General features: G+C 35.2%; 1 protein-coding gene across 1 annotated transcript in view; it reads right to left on the bottom strand.

Moving 5' to 3' along the window:
* Window positions 1-19,240, bottom strand: part of LOC117337226 — a 162,269-nt gene extending 143,029 nt beyond the window's left edge. The window contains exons 1-2 of the mRNA XM_033898095.1: window positions 19,064-19,240; window positions 18,891-18,923 (exon numbers count right to left, since the gene is read on the bottom strand). Of these exons, the coding sequence (XP_033753986.1) occupies window positions 18,891-18,923; window positions 19,064-19,088 (58 nt within the window). The 5' untranslated portion in view covers window positions 19,089-19,240. The remainder of the gene's footprint in view (window positions 1-18,890; window positions 18,924-19,063) is intronic.
* Window positions 19,241-22,274: the final 3,034 nt, after the last annotated feature.

Here is a 22,274-nt window from a genome sequence, read left to right as displayed (position 1 = left end):
ATATCAGACACCAGTAAATATGGCTGTGTCATATCTGACACCAGTAAATATGGCTGTGTCATATCAGACACCAGTAAATATGGCTGTGTCATATCAGACACTAGTAAATATGGCTGTGTCATATCAGACACTAGTAAATATGGCTGTGTCATATCAGACACCAGTAAACATGGCTGTGTCATATCAGACACCAGTAAATATGGCTGTGTCATATCAGACACCAGTAAACATGGCTGTGTCATATCAGACACCAGTAAACATGGCTGTGTCATATCAGACATCAGTAAATATGGCTGTGTCATATCAGACACTAGTAAATATGGCTGTGTCATATCAGACATCAGTAAATATGGCTGTGTCATATCAGACACCAGTAAACATGGCTGTGTCATATCAGACACCAGTAAATATGGCTGTCATATCAGACACTAGTAAATATGGCTGTGTCATATCTGACACCAGTAAATATGGCTGTGTCATATCAGACACAATTAAACATGGCTGTGTCATATCAGACACCAGTAAATATGGCTGTGTCATATCTGACACCAGTAAATATGGCTGTGTCATATCAGACACTAGTAAATATGGCTGTGTCATATCTGACACCAGTAAATATGGCTGTGTCATATCAGACACCAGTAAATATGGCTGTCATATCAGACACCAGTAAATATGGTCATATCAGACACCAGTAAACATGGCTGTGTCATATCAGACACCAGTAAACATGGCTGTATCATATCAGACACTAGTAAATATGGCTGTGTCATATCTGACACTAGTAAATATGGCTGTGTCATATCTGACACCAGTAAATATGGCTGTGTCATATCAGACACCAGTAAATATGGCTGTGTCATATCAGACACCAGTAAACATGGCTGTGTCATATCAGACACCAGTAAACATGGCTGTGTCATATCAGACACCAGTAAATATGGCTGTGTCATATCAGACACAATTAAACATGGCTGTGTCATATCAGACATCAGTAAATATGGCTGTGTCATATCAGACACAATTAAACATGGCTGTGTCATATCAGACACCAGTAAATATGGCTGTGTCATATAAGAAACTAGTAAATATGGCTGTGTCATATCAGACACCAGTAAATATGGCTGTGTCATATCTGACACCAGTAAATATGGCTGTGTCATATCAGACACTAGTAAATATGGCTGTGTCATATCTGACACCAGTAAATATGGCTGTGTCATATCAGACACCAGTAAATATGGCTGTCATATCAGACACCAGTAAATATGGTCATATCAGACACCAGTAAACATGGCTGTGTCATATCAGACACCAGTAAACATGGCTGTGTCATATCAGACACTAGTAAATATGGCTGTGTCATATCTGACACTAGTAAATATGGCTGTGTCATATCTGACACCAGTAAATATGGCTGTGTCATATCAGACACCAGTAAATATGGCTGTGTCATATCAGACACCAGTAAACATGGCTGTGTCATATCAGACACCAGTAAACATGGCTGTGTCATATCAGACACCAGTAAATATGGCTGTGTCATATCAGACACCAGTAAACATGGCTGTGTCATATCAGACACCAGTAAACATGGCTGTGTCATATCAGACACCAGTAAATATGGCTGTGTCATATCAGACACAATTAAACATGGCTGTGTCATATCAGACATCAGTAAATATGGCTGTGTCATATCAGACACAATTAAACATGGCTGTGTCATATCAGACACCAGTAAATATGGCTGTGTCATATAAGAAACTAGTAAATATGGCTGTCATATCAGACACCAGTAAATATGGCTGTGTCATATCAGACACCAGTAAACATGGCTGTGTCATATCAGACACAATTAAATATGGCTGTGTCATATCAGACACCAGTAAATATGGCTGTGTCATATCAGACACCAGTAAACATGGCTGTGTCATATCAGACACCAGTAAACATGGCTGTGTCATATCAGACACCAGTAAACATGGCTGTGTCATATCAGACACCAGTAAATATGGCTGTGTCATATCAGACACCAGTAAATATGGCTGTGTCATATCAGACACCAGTAAACATGGCTGTGTCATATCAGACACCAGTAAATATCGCTGTGTCATATCAGACACCAGTAAACATGGCTGTGTCATATCAGACACAATTAAACATGGCTGTGTCATATCAGACACCAGTAAATATGGCTGTGTCATATCAGACACCAGTAAACATGGCTGTGTCATATCAGACACTAGTAAATATGGCTGTGTCATATCAGACACCAGTAAATATGGCTGTGTCATATCAAACACCAGTAAATATGGCTGTGTCATATCAGACACCAGTAAATATGGCTGTGTCATATCAGACACAATTAAACATGGCTGTGTCATATCAGACACCAGTAAATATGGCTGTGTCATATCAGACACCAGTAAATATGGCTGTGTCATATCAGACACCAGTAAATATGGCTGTGTCATATCAGACACTAGTAAACATGGCTGTGTCATATCAGACACCAGTAAATATGGCTGTGTCATATCAAACACCAGTAAATATGGCTGTGTCATATCAGACACCAGTAAACATGGCTGTGTCATATCAGACATCAGTAAATATGGCTGTGTCATATCAGACACCAGTAAATATGGCTGTGTCATATCTGACACCAGTAAATATGGTCATATCAGACACCAGTAAACATGGCTGTGTCATATCAGACACCAGTAAATATGGCTGTGTCATATCAGACACCAGTAAACATGGCTGTGTCATATCAGATACCAGTAAATATGGCTGTGTCATATCAGACACTAGTAAACATGGCTGTGTCATATCAGACACCAGTAAATATGGCTGTGTCATATCAGACACCAGTAAACATGGCTGTGTCATATCAGACACCAGTAAACATGGCTGTGTCATATCAGACACCAGTAAACATGGCTGTGTCATATCAGACACCGGTTAACATGGCTGTGTCATATCAGAAACTAGTAAATATGGCTGTGTCATATCAGAAACTAGTAAACATGGCTGTGTCATATCAGACACCAGTAAATATGGCTGTGTCATATTAGACACCAGTAAATATGGCTGTGTCATATCAGACATCAGTAAATATGGCTGTGTCATATCAGACACTAGTAAATATGGCTGTGTCATATCAGACACCAGTAAATATGGCTGTGTCATATCAGACACCAGTAAACATGGCTGTGTCATATCTGACACCAGTAAATATGGCTGTGTCATATCTGACACCAGTAAATATGGCTGTGTCATATCAGACACCAGTAAACATGGCTGTGTCATATCAGACACCAGTAAATATGGCTGTGTCATATCAGAAACCAGTAAACATGGCTGTGTCATATCTGACACCAGTAAACATGGCTGTGTCATATCAGACACCAGTAAATATGGCTGTGTCATATCAGACACCAGTAAATATGGCTGTGTCATATCTGACACCAGTAAACATGGCTGTGTCATATCAGACACCAGTAAACATGGCTGTGTCATATCAGAAACCAGTAAACATGGCTGTGTCATATCAGACACCAGTAAACATGGCTGTGTCATATCAGAGCAGTTAACATACACAATTAAACCTATTCTTTCGTTATATAAATCCTTGATTTTTTTATACATATTAACTTTAACCTTCAAAGTGAGTGAAGATAAAAACTTCTTTTAAACCATCTTTGACAGCTAGCCTGCTCCAGACAAAATATCACTTCTCTATAACTGATTGAGCTTTGTAGGAAGACTTTAAACTATTCTTGGTCATGAAACTTGAAGTTTGAACATGTAAGTAGACATTCATATAGGAAAACTGCTTAAAACAATGACCTTTAGTAAATATCAAGCTCATTTAAAAGAAGCTGAAAATATGTTGACAGACTGCCTCAGTGACATTTTTCAAATTACCTTTTTTAACCACTGAAGTTAGATTTTCCAAGCAATTGCAGATGACTTGCTCAATACTATAGATCTGAAAATGTTTTTTTAATTGATGCAAATGTTGGCATGATTTAAATTATGTTTCATTATGCTGTGAAAGTTGACAGTCCATCTCAATCATGGTAAACAGAAATTGGTTTCACCAGTAGATCGGTTGTGGAGTTGGTAACCTGATCAGAAAACCTTACTTAAGTGACTGGTTTCACCAGTAGATCGGTTGCGGAGTCGGCAACCTGATCAGAAAACCTTACTTAAGTGACTGGTTTCACCAGTACATCGGTTGCTGAGTGTAAAAACTGATCAGAAAACCTTATTTAAGTGTCGACCTTATAGCGTGTCTTTATGAGTTATCAATTAATTCTCTCTGCTTTGCACAATTTTTGCTCTGTTTTCAAGTTTCTCTCTGATGCTCAAATCGAATGCTGTGCAACATATTATGTGGAAATGAAAGAGAAAGTGTACTAGTTCGCCCTTAAACAACAAAGACAGGGTTCTGACTGGAGCCCTTAACAAACACAGCAGCCCCATGGATCTCAATCTGGCAGACACATCAGTAATAATAGATGAGGGTATATAAAGAGCACAAGGTACACACGTTATTATCCTTTCTCTGGTCTGATCAAATGTGGAAGAGGGGCGAAAACTACATTATGTACAAAGATGACCTTTGCATACAACAGTATAATAATAGTACTAAAGATTATGTAAATATACACAACTGTTGACAGAAAACAGTCTATTATATAAAAATGTACATGTAGAAAAAAGCATTAATGTTATATATGATTGATTTGTCAAACTCTCTTATGGAAAAGCAAACATGTGGAAATCAAATATGAAAAATCTTCCAAGGATAAATCTATCTAGATGTATCCACTCCATGATCCTTTCATGCTTAGTTTTGGTTTTTTTTAAGAGAAGAGGCCCACAGGATCTGTATCATTCTCCTGGACATTTCAGTACGGGTAATTATGGCAGAATGCTTCCCATGGGGCCGCGGTGGCCGAGTGGTTAAGGTGTACCGACACTTTAACACTAGCCCTCCACCACTGGGTTGCGAGTTCGAAACCTACGTGGGGCAGTTGCTAGGTACTGACCGTAGGCCGGTGGTTTTTCTCCGGGTACCCCGGCTTTCCTCCACCTCCAAAACCTGGCACGTCCTTAAATGACCCTGGTTGTTAATAGGACGTTAAACAAAAACAAACCAAACAAACCAAGCTTCCCATTGGACCCAAATTACGTACCTTGAACTATGACCCAGTGGCCTAATGACCTTTACCCTTGACTTTATAGCTCGGCTTGTAATTTTGATAACTGAATCAAAGAGACTTTATGCTCGAATTCATATATTTTTTTGAAAATCACAGTAGAACCAACATACTCATAAATATACAATGGCCAAGAACAAGCCGTTTCCAATTTCAACAGAAGGGAATTCTATAAGAATGAAAAGTAATGAAAGCACTTTCAAAAATATAAAAATCCTTCAAGTCTGAAATATAAGTTTACTTTATATTTAGTTCAAATGTTCACAGTCTATCATAATTATAGCTGTACATGCACATTTTCACTACGCAGAGACTAAACCAAAATACATCAAATCATGGAGGAAATATATGCCAAAAGTATTGTATTACTTACATATATGTATTTATATTCACTATGTCTAAAGCAAAACGTCTGCATTATAAAAACTTGCATGTTGTCATGCCATCATTCGGAATGCCAGACTTGGAGAGCGAGAACTGCAGAGTGTCAAAGTGTGCATTTGTGTAACAAGAAAAATTGCACATTTTCATCTCCTCAAGTTACTGTTGAACTAGGAAAATGCCACATGTCAGCAGAGATGGTCGTATTTCATGATATGATAGCCCGAAGAATCAATTCTTTTACCATAACTTTTCAACAAATTCATGCATCACAATCTTATTTTATCAAAAATTCCAATACACTATGCACATTCAGCAGAAATGGTTACTGCCACAGGACAACATATCTCTCAGCTTGTCCAATATTACTGCCATTATAAGGATAGCAACATCTCTCAGCTTGTCCAATATTACTGCCATAGCGATAGCAACATCTCTCAGCTTTATCCAATATTACTGCCATTATAAGGATAGCAATATCTCTCAGCTTTGTCCAATATTACTGCCATTATAAGGATAGCAACATCTCTCAGCTTTGTCCAATATTACGTCCATTATAAGGATAGCAATATCTCTCAGCTTTGTCCAATATTACGTCCATTATAAGGATAGCAATATCTCTCAGCTTTGTCCAATATTACGTCCATTATAAGGATAGCAATATCTCTCAGCTTTGTCCAATATTACTGCCATTGAATAGCAATATCTCTCAGCTTCGTCCAATATTACGTCCATTATAAGGATAGTAATATCTCTCAGCTCTAGATTTGTCCAATATTACTGCCACGGGATAGCAATATCTCTCAGCTTTGTCCAATATTACTGCCACGGGATAGCAATATCTCTCAGCTTTGTTCAATATTACTGCCATATATAGGACAGCAATATCTCTCAGCTTTGTCCAATATTACTGCCATTATAAGGATAACAATATCTCTCAGCTTTGTCCAATATTACTGCCATTATGAGGATAGCAATATCTCTCAGCTTTGTCCAATATTACGTCCATTATAAGGATAGCAATATCTCTCAGCTTTGTTCAATATTACGTCCATTATAAGGATAGCAATATCTCTCAGCTTTGTTCAATATTACGTCCATTATAAGGATAGCAATATCTCTCAGCTTTGTTCAATATTACTGTCATTATAAGGATAGCAATATCTCTCAGCTTTGTTCAATATTACGTCCATTATAAGGATAGCAATATCTCTCAGCTTTGTTCAATATTACGTCCATTATAAGGATAGCAATATCTCTCAGCTTTGTTCAATATTACTGTCATTATAAGGATAGCAATATCTCTCAGCTTTGTTCAATATTACTGCCATTATGAGGATAGCAAATCTCTCAGCTTTGTTCAATATTACTGCCATTATGAGGATAGCAAATCTCTCAGCTTTGTCCAAAATTACACACAAGTAATGTGGACAGCTCGCTTCGTTTCACAGTGGCATGATTTTGACAAGCAGCTGATCAGAGAGGACAAATAATTCCATATTTCTGATGAAGAGTGCACAACTCTCAGACGTCTGTAATTTGCTTTTAACCAAACTAATTAGATAAGAAAAATCTCATTTGATATATATTAGAAATGTACAATACCTGGATTTTTACTTCAGAACAATTTCAGTGTAAAGTCATCATCAGATTTCTGTAAAAGACTTCGCCATAAAACACACCATTTAAGGATTAAAGTGTCTTTCTTGTGGTTTATCAAAGGATAAAGTTCAGTATGGTATTGATATTTGTTTCATGGACTGGAGTAACACACATCAATACCACACTGAACTTTATCCTTTGATAAAACCACCAGAAGGCCTTACATTACTGTCCATATTTTCATTTTGTTGTAACCCTTTAAACTTTTCCTCAATAAGACGTTGGAATACACAGTGGTATGCCTTTTTTTAGGCGGCTCTTAAAACAGCAATCATACAGTATCTCAACATCAGGAATGCCAGAAAAATTATCAGTCAACAAATGAAATTTCCTGAAAATGGTACAGAAATTGCTTTTGTTGTAAATTCAGTAATAAACATTTATACCCTATCATGACAATCCTTCACACACCAACATAATGAGGCGTGGTATTAACAGTTTACATCACACAAGAAGGAAAAGAAATAGGTCATTCTACACTACAGTAGATCCCCTCTATAATGGATATCATAATATCCCGATTATTATTATATTTGTTCCTATATACCAAATCTCTATAGATCCAGTAAAAAAATCCTATTTATTATTAATGATATTGGTTCCAGTGACCATTTTCCAGTGCATTTGGGCCCAATAAAGACCAATTCCCCTTAGTAAATTTTGTTCATATTTTACAAATCAGAAATTGTTTAATTTTAAGTGTGCCTGTTCGTATGAACAAATGTTGATCAGAATATTTTTCATGTAACGTTTACACAAGTAGATGTAATAATGCAACTGGTTTCCATTTATTATTGAAAGCTAAAACAAACATAACAAAGATCAGATGATAATATTTCCTCATTAGCTGAAAATACTGTGTTTTCCCAATGGAAAAGGTTCAGGCTCTGATGAAATAATGGTAAGAAAATCACTCAACAAGAATCCTGTTTATTTAATTAATAATTAATTAATTAATTTTATTTTTTTTTATGTGTCCTGAACTATTTTTGTTAGCTGTAAACCACAGGTATAAATGGTCATGTTTGACCTGGACAAATCACTATTGTCCTTAATTATCCGACAGAAAACAATAGAGGTCAAGCAACCTGACCTGTATATGTACTCAGGTCATGTCTCAGGTGATAGTTAACACACCAGACTTGTTAGTCCAGTTGGTACCGACTGTTTAATTAAGATGTTGTTGGAACTAAGAACCTGATATTAGATCTAGATAGACTCTTTGCACCTAAGACTACCAGGGAAATGTCATGGTTTGTTGATGGCCATATTTTTTGTCAATATTCCTTTATATGATGATACATTGCAAGATGAATCCTTACAATTTCAACCAAAAACAGAGTTACAGTCCTTTTTGGGAAATGTCTTGTCAAGTTGCAGTCAATTTAGCACGCTTTCCATATAAAGCCAACTTTAAAATTCAGAAAACACAAGAAGACAGTTGGCCAATATAATATTGGCTGTGTTGAGGTGATCGTTGGCAAATATAATATTGGCTGTGTTGAGGTAAGTGTTTTTCAATTTAGCCTTGTTTGCTGTTATATTGTTTGGGAATTAAATGTCACACAAATGAAATATATTAGATAATTAACAAGAGGCCCATGGGCCTTAACGGTCACCTGAGATTTGAAATATTTCAGTTAATTTAATTGACCATTTTTGGCCCTGCTCATAAGCCCCAAGGGGTCAGTCAGGGCCAACATGTGCATATTATCAAACTTTCATCCCATGCTGAAAATGTTAACCAAGTTAGAATGAATTCCAATAGAAATCAAACAAATCAGTCAAAAATGTGATTTCCCTATATAAACTATAGTAAAATTTACCCCTCCCCAGGGGCAAACTTGAGACCCCAGGGTCATGAAATTCACAATTTTAGTAAAGCACCTTAAGATCCCTCCATCTATAAACAGTATTTGATTCTATCTTATTTCAGTCTGAAAAGAAGATTTTTGAAATTCCAGTCAATTTGACCCTTTTTAGCCCCGCCCATAAGCCCCTAGGGGTCAGTCAGGGCCAACATGTGCATACCCTCAAACTGTCATCCCAAGCTGATAATGTTAACCAAACTAGAATGAATTCCAATAGAAATCAAACATATTATAGTGAAAAATGTTATTTCCCTATATAAACTATAGTAAAGTATACCCCCTCCCCAGGGGCAAACTTGAGACCCCAGGGTCATGAAATTCAAAATTTTAGTAAAGCACTTAAAGATGCTTCCAACTATAAAGAGTATTTGATTCCACCTTATTTCCGTCTTGAGAAGAAGATTTTTTAAATTTCAGTCAATTTGGCCCTTTTTAACCCCGCCCATTAGCCACTGGGGGTCAGTCAGGGCAAACATGTGTATACAATCAAACTGCCTTCACAAGGTGATAATGTTAACTAAGTTAGAATGAATTCCAATAGAATTCAAACAAATTATAGGAAAAAATGTGATTTCCCTATATAAACTATAGTAAAGTTTACCCCCTCCCAAGGGGCAAACTTGAGACCCCAGGGTCATGAAATTCACAATTTTAGTAAAGCACCTTAAGACCCTTCTAACTATAAAGAGTATTTGATTCCACCTTATTTCAGTCTTGAGAAGAAGATTTTTTAAATTTCAGTCAATTTGGCCCTTTTTAGCCCCGCCCATCAGCCCCTGGGGGTCAGTCAGGGCCAACATGTGCATGCCATCAAACTGTCATCTCATGCTGACAATGTTTACCAAATTAGAATGAATTCCAATAGAAATAAAACAAATAAAAGTCAAAAATGTGATTTCCCTATATAAACTATTGTAAAGTTTACCCCCTCCCCAGGGGCAAACGTGAGACCCCAGGGTCATGAAATTTACAATTTTGGTAAAGCACCTTAGGACCCTTCCATCTACGAAGAGTGTTTGATTCCACCATATCTGAGAGTAGAGAAGAAGATTTTTGAAGTTTAAGTCAATTTGACCCTTTTTAGCCCCGCCCCTCAGGCCCCTGGGGGGTGGGGACCATATAATTTACAATTTTGGTTGAACTTTAGCCATAGAAGCTTCCTGCCAAACTTCATGGAATTTGGTTTAGGGGTTTTGGAGAAGAAGTCGAAAATGTAAATTGTTTACGGACGCACGACGGACGACGGACGACGCACGACGGACGACGGACGACGCACGACGCACGACGACGGACAAAAGGGGATTAGAATAGGTCACTTGAGACTTTGTCTCAGGTGACCTAATAAAACATGTTATAAAGGTTACTAGTTATCAGAGAGAAATCTCACTTCTATAAATAAATGCAAAAATAAAATGGTAAAAGATAATGTATCATACAATGTAATGTACTTCATTATCACAATTAATACATCATACAATGTATCACACAATGTATCACAATGTATCACACAATGTATCACAATGTATCACACAATGTATCACAATGTATCACACAATGTATCATAATGTATCATACAATGTATCACAATGTATCACAATGTATCACAATGTATCATACAATGTATCACACAATGTATCACACAATGTATCATACAATGTAGTATAATGTACCACAATGTATCACAATGTATCATACAATGTATTATAATGTATCACACAATGTATCACAATGTATCACACAATGTATCACAATGTATCATACAATGTATCAAACACAGTATCACACAATGTATCATACAATGTATTATAATGTATCACACAATGTATTATAATGTATCACACAATGTATCACAATGTATCATACAATGTATCACACAATGTAGTATAATGTACCACAATGTATCACAATGTATCATACGATGTATTATAATGTACCACAATGTGTCATACAATGTATCACAATGTATCACACAATGTATCACAATGTATCATACAATGTATCACAATGTATCATACAATGTATTATAATGTACCACAATGTGTCATACAATGTATCACAATGTATCATACAATGTATTATAATGTACCACAATGTATCACACAATGTATCATACAATGTATCACACAATGTATCACACAATGTATCACAGAATGGCTCACACGATGTATCACAATGTATCACACAATGTATCATAATGTATCACACAATGTATCACACAATGTATCATACAATGTATCACACAATGTATCACAATGTATCATACAATGTATCACACAATGTCTTATAATGTATCATAATATGTATCACAATGTATCACACAATGTATAATAATGTATCATACAATGTATCACAATGTATCACACAATGTATTATAATGTATCACAATGTATCACACAATGTATCACACAATGTATTATAATGTATCACACTATGTATCACACAATGTATCACAATGTATCATACAATGTATTATAATGTACCACAATGTATCACACAATGTATCATGCAATGTATCATGCAATGTATCATACAATGTATCACAATGTATCACACAATGTATCACAATGTATCACACAATGTATCACAATGTATCACACAATGTATCACACAATGTATCACAATGTATCATACAATGTATCACAATGTATCACACAATGTATCACAATGTATCATACAATGTATCACAATGTATCACACAATGTATCACACAATGTATCATACAATGTATTATAATGTATCACACAATGTATTATAATGTATCACACAATGTATCACAATGTATCATACAATGTATCACACAATGTAGTATAATGTACCACAATGTATCACAATGTATCACACAATGTATCACACAATGTATTATAATGTATCACACAATGTATCACACAATGTATCATACAATGTATTATAATGTATCACACAATGTATCATACAATGTATCACACAATGTATCATACAATGTATTATAATGTACCACAATGTATCATACAATGTATCACACAATGTAATGTACTTCATTATCACAATTAATACATCGTACAATGTATCATACAATGTATCACACAATGTACCACAATGTATCACACAATGTATCATACAGTGTTTTACAATGTATCATAATCTTTAGAAAGCATGTGCACGTCATTCTTGCACAATGAATTGAACAATAATTTGGTCTTGAATTCACTTTATAAAACTTGCAATAGAAGAAAACAACATCTATAGATGTATGTATTCCAAACAGTTTACCAACCAATTTCTAACAGTGAGAAGCAGCAATGCACTTGGTTAAATAAGATTCTAAAAATAGACACAGAGACTCCAGACATTGCATATTGATTAACTATAAATTCAGCCATGTTTATAGTTGGTCACAAAGGTCAATTCAATACATTATCATCTATCCTTGCCAAAAAATCCTCTATCAAAAATATCTTCATCAAAGAAATTAAACAAATTTAATATTTATAATGTTTCTTTCTTAATTTTTCATACTTTTACAAACAAATCAATATTTCACTCAATGTGATATAGCATGTAGGCCTGGTTTGTGTCTCTGCTCTCACAGCAGATAGACTTTCCACAAATACAGACAATCTTTAGCCTTTCAGACACACAACTGATGTCTATTAAACAGTTCTGCCTTTCAGACATAATAATTATAAATCATCCTTCCTCTCAGAGGAAATAATATCTACTGTAAAAATCTTGTCTCTCAGAGCTAAATGTCTACTGTTGAAATCTAATCTCTCAGAACTAAATGTCTACTGTTAAAATCTTGTCTCTCAGAACTAAATGTCTACAGTTAAAATCTTGTCTCTCAGAACTAAATGTCTACTGTTAAAATCTTGTCTCTCAGAACTAAATGTCTACTGTTTAAAATCTTATCTTTCAGAACTAAATGTCTACAGTTAAAATCTTGTCTCTCAGAGCTAAATGTCTACTGTTAAAATCTTGTCTCTCAGAACTAAATGTCTACAGTTAAAATCTTGTCTCTCAGAACTAAATGTCTACTGTTAAAATCTTGTCTCTCAGAGCTAAATGTCTACTGTTAAAATCTTGTCTCTCAGAACTAAATGTCTACAGTTAAAATCTTGTCTCTCAGAACTAAATGTCTACAGTTAAAATCTTGTCTCTCAGAGCTAAATGTCTACTGTTTAAAATCTCGTCTCTCAGAGCTAAATGTCTACTGTTAAATCTTGTCTCTCAGTTCTAAATGTCTACTGTTAAAATCTTGTCTCTCAGAACCATAATCAATATCTACTGTTAAAATCGTGTCTCTTAGAACTAAATAAAACCAATATAATGACTATTCCTTATAAAATTTTGTCTCTTCACACCCTTGATTTTAAGGTCATAGCTGCTATCGGTCGTGGCTTTTGTGACCAATATAGTTACCTGGTACTCAAAGGAAGAAAAGTACTGTACAAGCTATAAAAACATTATAAAATAAGGAAAACAATCCAGAAGTAAAGAATGTAAGATAGTAAGTTAGTCTGAGAGTGGTGCTACAAAGCCGGTGTGGCATATTGTTAAAGAGTGTCCATCAGGAATGGCTCCGCTAAACTGATTAACGTCAAGGACATCTTGATCCTTTCTCTCCAACACTGGAGCAATGTCTTCTGGGATTTATACTAGGTCCTCACTACATCAAACAAAATCAAGAATTCCTTAGAACTTACTTAGCAGTTCCCTAGGATGTTCCTCTCATTAACAGAGACAATTCGATCTTTAATCTCCATTATTTGTGAATCCTAAATTGAATTCAGAGGTAAAATAGGACCTGTGTACAGAATGCTAGCCTCAAGGTCACAGACCAGAGACACTAATATAGTCAGTGTCAAGGTCACAGACCAGAGATACTATTATAGTCAGTCTCAAGGTCACAGACCAGAGACACTATTATAGTCAGTGTCAAGGTCACAGACCAGAGACACTATTATAGTCAGTGTCAAGGTCACAGACCAGAGACACTATTATAGTCAGTGTCAAGGTCACAGACCAGAGACACTATTATAGTCAGTGTCAAGGTCACAGACCAGAGACACTATTACAGTTAGTCTCAAGGTCACAAACCAGAGACACTTTTACAGTCAGTCTCAAGGTCACAGACCAGAGACACTATTACAGTCAGTCTCAAGGTCACAGACCACAGACACTATTACAGTTAGTCTCAAGGTCACAGACGACAGACACTATTACAGTTAGTCTCAAGGTCACAGACCACAGACACTATTACAGTTAGTCTCAAGGTCACAGACCACAGACACTATTACAGTCAACCTCAAGGTCACAGACCAGAGACACTATTACAGTCAGTCTCAAGGTCACAAACCAGAGACACTATTAGTCAGACTGAATGACGAATTGTTTCAATTTTAGCAAATATGATTTTGTGTCCTACTAAATAGGCCAAGGAAGATGACACCACTTAATTCACATACCCTACCAAATCTTAAATCATTATATTTGTGGTAGATTATTAACAATTTACAGCTCACACACCTGCCCAGAGACTTCGGTCAATAAGAATTTTGAATGAAAGTATAGGACTCCTTTCTTACTTTTTCCCTATATAGTTTATACATATTTCATGTTTCAAACTTTTGACAAGGACATTAACAAAATCTTAAAACTTTGTTCGCTTGTATCCTCTAAATCACATTACCTTGTTAGTAGATTCGAACCTTTATGCTGTGATTCAATTTAGGTTCATTTCCTTTCAAATTCATCAGTCCATACAAGCAACATAATTGACAATTCAATCCTTATATAAACATTTACCAATTCAAAATTCCTGCCGTCTGATTGTGAAATTCAGTTGCAACAGTATGACATAAGTGCATCAGTTTGTAGCATTGTTCTACTGATCGTACATGTGTGCACAGTAGTGGAACAGCAGTCAGACAGCTAATCTTATCACCATGGCAACACAAAATATAGTTCCAATTTTTTATTATTATGATGATCATGTTGACATATAAAATACAACATTTTCAAGATTGAATACTCGAGGCCTACCAGACAACAACAGTGATAAAAAACTAAAACTCCAGTATTTATATACACTCTAAAATATTTTAAATCTCAATTTAATAAGGTTTTATCACGTGAATGAATGCTGGACTTTAAGTATGTCTTTGGGTTATTCACAGATGTCATATGACACTCAATATCTAAACCTGAACCCCTGTGACTGTTTCCCAATGTAGTCTAATAGCCAGGGATGTACAAAGCTTCAAAAAAAAATACAACAATGTGAATTTTAAATGCAGATTAGTAGAGGAATTATGTGAAATATAGGATTTTATTGTTACACTGGCATATCCGGATGTAAATTCTGATAAAAGTAAGTAGAGAAACAATGATTTGAAAATTGGCAGTAACCAACAACTCAAAACTTGTATCCTTTGTCATAGATTACCCCTACGATAGTAATGTGTCCATGTGCTCAATATAGTATATTGCCAGTCTGTTTTGTGTTGTCTAACAGTGCTTGCTAACTTCAGGGTTTGTTTTCTGTTACCACTAAAATGATATCCAGTCACATTCTAGATACAGCAACAGCGATATTAAGGTCATAAGCTGATGATCATTAATTGCTATCGGAAGTGTCATTGTTCTGTCAGATCAAGTGTTTTCTAAACTGTCAGCATTATACTGGCTTTTTTATAAGCATGAAAAATGCCTGTTCCACTTGTGTTTATATACATGTATAACAATGTTACATAATTCACAAAATGTAAGTGCATTTAAGTCTGATCATGAGGCAGTACAAAACTAAATCGCCAATGCAAACATTGAATGTATTCACATGATGAATTGAAATCACTTGTGAAAATTCTTAAACAAATAAGTATACGACTCAACAATATTTAAGATCATCTCTTGCTTAACAAATGTATCCATGTATTATATCATATGTCCTGTACAATTTTGTATGTATATAATTCTCTACACTTTATATGTTTATGAGAATAAAATATTGTCATTGCCAGCAAAAAGTGATTCGCCTCTCAGAACAGAAGCAATCTGAAATCTTCATCTGAAAATACAGTGATCTGAGTTTACTAGTTTCAATGAGGTGGAGCAAAGTGAAAAAGTAAATAGTAGTTTATTCATACTTGAATATCCGAGAATTCAACATTTGTACATGAAAATATTCGATGTGCAAATATCATATATATATATCATATATATCTGTTGATCAGGTAGTTCAGTCAGTTGAAGCAGCTAGGGTACACAAATTGTGTCAAGGAAGATAAAATCCAATACTCTGCAAAAGAACTATGTTGTCATACTTTGATGATCATGCACATATACTAACAAAAGGGGGGATAAAAACAAGTTTATTTCCTGTTATCTTAACAACCCTATCTTATGTGAATTCCCTGAAACCTTTAACTTTATGGCATTATTGCCTAGTAAACAAATTTTATTTTGTTTGGCTCTACCAATGAATACAGCCAGTGACTCAACAAGACTGTATATTTTACTTTATCTATCATCACAGAATCACAGATAGAAATTATCAAGCACAATCAACAGTGTCCGCATGAATATTGGTTATAACATCGGGCATGAGCAAGCTAAGACATACATATGAGTTTGGTAGATTAAGGACTTATTTTCAAAATTACTAAAATTTAATCGCAAATATGTTGATGTTCTGACGTAATTTTACTAACATATAGTCCTATATTTACAATAGGACTTTCATAAATACAACAGGTTATATAGACTGTTTTAAATTTATTAAACGGACCATTCACTGCAAAAAATAAAAGGCCTATATACAATATTTCTGATTCAAATAAAATATATAACCATGCATATATATTTAGGTCTTAGGCAGTCTAAAAAAAAAAAAACTCTTCATGTGTCACAAATGAAATGTCTACTGATTTCAGGGCCTACCCAATGGCCTCTGCTTTGCACTAGAACGATCATAACTTTAATATCACAAAATAAAGAAAGTTTAATCTGATCAATTAATAAAGTACTAGTTAAGTTGTTCGTCACTATTACGTATGGGCCTTAATTACATTGGATAAGCCCGGTATCAATACAGACCTCTATATTTGTGCCTTAAATTTATACTTTGTCAAGATTGTTTTCCGATATCGACTCTGATACTTCAAACTCAGTCTTATATTCTGAGGAATAATTTTGTATAATTCAAACAGGTTCATCAATATTTATCTAATTTTGTTCAAACTGACCAGAGGTTTACCAAATATCATCAGACTTTTGTGTCAGTCTTATACACTTTTTTTATTATTTTAAATACATAGAATAAAGTCAAATCATATTTATAACCTCTACAGCTGTTATGGGTTAAACTATACAAGACTTCTCACTGACATAGTGACACCAGATGAAGAGGACCGCCCAGTAGCCCATAGGACTCCCGAGCATACCCAGTCCATTGCAGGGAGCAAGTTTGGCTCTGTTAATGTCTCAGGAGGGCAGGGCCTACACTCAGATCACCACAGGGGGATAAAAACCACTCCCACTTAAAGGAGATATCCACTACGACCAACCAATGTAAATCTTTAAAGGACTTAATATAACTAAACAAGGAAATTCAAATTACCAGCAGGTTCATAACTAATGTTGGATGAACAGATTAGAATTAAAATGAATCTATCTGTCTAATTGGTCTAAGACGTGACGTAAAGAATCTGTCTGACCTATATTTTTTGTATAAAACTAAATATAATATGGATTTAAATAATGATGCAGCATAAAAACTAAACATTGAAAATCAATATCCTTTGGATTAAAATTCATTTAAAAGCCATCATGAGTGGCATATAGTTACATCAATATGACTATGTAGACAAAACCAAATATTAATTTTAATTAGTCAAACTTGGCATGGATTAATTTAGAATTTAAAACAGGGACTGCAGGTAATGCACTTGTTCATCAAGTATAGGTATAGTAGGCCTCAGACAGGCTATGACAGACTGTCTGACCACCAGACAGCTGGCCAAGGGCATTAGCATATATGCTACACACACATACACTGTTCATGCATGAAAGACTACACTTCACCAATTAGTTTTCAGATGAGTAACCTGGTCATAATTGTTCAAGCCTAGTACACTCAGCCTTACCATGACCCTGCTCCACATTTAATATATTTGTTACCGGTATTTACCCAGACAGATCTATTCAATAGTCTCAGTCGCAATACACAACAGGTCGACTGTCTGTCTCATTTTATGAAATTAAACTGTCATTTTTAAGTCTTTGACAAATTATGAAAATGTGATCAAAAATGACTAATGGGTGATGAGTGTTTCGGTAATATCTGACATATTTAACATTTGTTTAGCTAACTAGAAATTTTGCAAATTTTGCGACTACACACATTGGTCTAACGTGCAAGCTGTCTACAACGTAGTCGTCTGCACCAAAAGCTACACATTAGCAGTTAACACTGCTGACGTATATATAGGACCTAGGCCCTCTAGCTTTTTACAAATTTTACTATTTCAGTATAGACAATTCCGTCTAGGCCGACAACAGAATGGGTGCCAAGTAATGAACATGTCCTTCCATTATATTACGTAAACTAGTGGATGAGTACAGTATCGGTAGACGGCTGTGTACTGTGCAAGTCAGTCTTACTCGTTTGACCTCTTGAAGCAGACGATGTTTTTACACACACACATGACACACATACGCAATAGACATGAAATGAACGGTAGAGATAAAATAAATGAATGTTTGTACTCACCATTTGCCACGACTGTGTTGTATAACAGTAGAGCTGCAATACAATAAGAAAATTACGAGTTTATTACCTAGTTAGCAGACCTCTCATTTACAGGAAGTACACAACCCAGACCGGAAGTTTGCAAAATAGAACCAATAAAGATCTCCGTGTCGAGCACAGAAATAGTGTCTTACCAAAAAGTCCAAAACAAAACAGCATTTCGAGGAATTCTGAGGTGCTCCTTCACCCCAGAGATAATGCATGGAGCTCCTGATCCTGTTTTTGTGATCATAAATCCGTTTTGGGGGTACCGCAGTGGACCAGACACGGGCATCTCGCACCCGCCATCATTTTGTGGCCAATTGCGCAGTAAACCGTCTGCGCAGCTGCACACTATTCCCCGACTGTGTGTCAAAAAAAATCTGTCTGTTGCATGCCCAAGCTTACAGTATGATATCTGAAGAATAAATGTTCCTTTTGTTTTGTTTTTTCTTCGCCATGTTTATTAATCTGCTTACTTTATAGAGTGACTGCTGCGTTACAGCACTAGAAAAAGCAGTTAGTGAACGAACTAGTACGCGAAAACCAAACGTGCACCTGGTGCAGTCTTTATAATTGGTAATTAAGTAAATCGGCCATTATCACAGTCTACATATTTATGTATGTATCCGTTGTGCTTCACAAGTCATGCGTGCCACATTCTCCAGAAAGCATGTTTCTGCAATGACGAAATATATGCAAATACTTTTCCCGTATTCAGGAAATAATTAAGAAGGGCAGTATTAGTTAACTGACCGACATTTCAATTTACATTAGAGGTAGTGTATGTTTCATGGATATTGAAAAAGAAAAAGTTGCGGTAAAAGTTTTTTTGTGTGGACATGAATATGCATAAGATACAGTTCATTTTAATTATACAAGCCGGCCAATTCACAACGTTAGACGAGCCCATGTTAGCATACGGATGCATACCTAAAAGGGTGAAAATCAAAGAGTTCGCTACCAATATGCATGTCCTGCACGTGCCCGAAATTACAAAGAAAACTTAATCTTCAATGATAGTATTGCTGTTCCTAATATCTTCGAACAGTTATTTGGAAAGTCTTAGAAGGAAATGTCATTCTGATTAAGTTTACCAGTTTTTATGATGTCCATTGGGGTCATATTTTTTTAAGTGTTGGTTTAAACAGTATTTTATTTTGTAAACAGCAAAGTTGTACACATTACATGAATGTGAACGAATCAACAACTGTGCAGCGACGTTGCACTAATCTAGTCAGTCACCATCAGAAATTTTCTAGTTTCAAGCTCAAGTTTTTTATTCACCAAATACAATACAGCATATCAGTTATACAAATACATAATACAAGAATCATACTGAACGTAGAATATACTACTCAAGATGGCGGAGGATAATTCCTTACATTACTGAATACAATTAAATTAAATGAACGAACTTTATATAATCACTAACTGCAGATTCATAAGACATTTTCTTTTGTGGTGCTTGCATCAAAAATTTACCAAATTTACTTTAAGTTTTAACATTTTTGCATGAAAGTAGTTCTATAAGCTTATAAACACTCGGATGTCTATAATAATATTGTTTTATAAACCTAACTCTTAACTCTGCATAAGCTGGACATAGCAGAATAAAATGCATTTCATCTTCTACATCATTTTTGTTACAGACTGTACAAATTCTTTTGCTTCTCGGAACAGCATTATAGCGTCCGGACTCAATATATAGAGAGTGTGCATGCATACGAAATTTACTTAATATTTGTTTGGTTTTAGAGTTAGGAGTTTTTTTCCAAATAATATTGAATTTCAAAGCTATCAGCAAGGTATTTATAAATTTGGCATTTTGAAGAATTATCGAATACACTATGTGATCCCTGAATAAATATATCATGCAGGCGTTGCATATATATGTTTTCAAAAACTGTTTTTCATTATGTACCTTTTGAGAAATCCAAACATAGTTAAACCCATGTCTACATAACTCATTCTTTATCTCATAGATCCAGTTTAATTTACTATTAGGTTTTCTGGTATTGAGCTCAAATAGAGCATCATAGCACGACTTTAATATACAATTATCTGTTCTAATCAACTTTAACCAATATTTCATGATCATTATTTTACGGTGTTCGTGTATATCTACAAGTTTCAAAATACACCATGGAGCTATTGACTGTTTTCTTTACATTTAGTAATCCTTTACGGAATAAAAGATGCACAGATTCTATTTTTGGTGCTTGGTGATGAGTATACATGCTACATATGTTTGTTTGTTTGTTTTTTTGTTGTTGTTTTTTTGTGCCATGGTAAATCTTCCGTTATAATTAAAGACTAGGCCCAAATAACAAAAATTATCAACTACCTTGAAATGTCCAATACTCATTGGGAAGCAAACGCTTGCTCTTTCTAAAAACAACTTTTTTTCTGTATTTTAAAACAGTTAAACTCCATTTATTAGAAAAGTTTGCAAACAATCAAACATATTTTGGAGATCATTAGCATCTTCGGTGAATAAAACAGTATCATCAGCATACACGAGAATGAACCAATTTAAAAGTATCAATTGATAACTATGACAATTAGAATTAATTAGTGAACTTTCCATATCATTTAGAAAAAGAGAATATAGTATCGAGGATAAAGATTCCCCTTCCAAGAGCCAACATGCAAATCAAAAATAGCAGATAATTTCCCGCTCAATTTTGTACACTGTGGATATAATACTTCATTTGTGCGACTGTTAGTATCAGGATATTTGTCTTTTAATTGTATTATGGAGTATCATTTTGTCACGTGATTGTCTGTTTACTTCCAAATATAGAATTTGCGTTTCCTTCACCTGACACCCGAGTAAGCGTATGTTAGGAAACAGGGACTTGAGAATTGTTACAGTCTACATGTATTTGGACCTTCACTAGTGTGTATAACACAGGGACTTGAGAATTTGTTACAGTCTACATGTATTTGGACCTTCACTAGTGTGTATAACACAGGGACTTGAGAATTTGTTACAGTCTACATGTATTTGGACCTTCACTAGTGTGTATAACACAGGGACTTGAGAATTTGTTACAGTCTACATGTATTTGGACCTCCCCTAGTATGTACCACAGGGACTTGAGAATTAGTTACAGTCCATATGTATTTGGCCCTCCTTCAGTGTGTACCACAGGGACTTGAGAATTAGTTACAGTCTACATGTATTTGGACCTCCCCTAGTGTGTATCACAGGGACATGAGAATTTGTTACAGTCTACATGTATTTGGACCTTCCCTAGTGTGTATAGCACATTTTGAAACGTTTTGGGGGTCTAGATTAAAATTCGGTAAAAATACGGATATGAATACCGGGGGTGTCATTTTTACCGAATTTTAAATTCT

The sequence above is a fragment of the Pecten maximus genome, chromosome 11, assembly GCF_902652985.1.
Source record: "Pecten maximus chromosome 11, xPecMax1.1, whole genome shotgun sequence".
NCBI lineage: Eukaryota > Metazoa > Mollusca > Bivalvia > Pectinida > Pectinidae > Pecten > Pecten maximus.
This window is presented reverse-complemented; position numbering and strand designations above follow the sequence as displayed.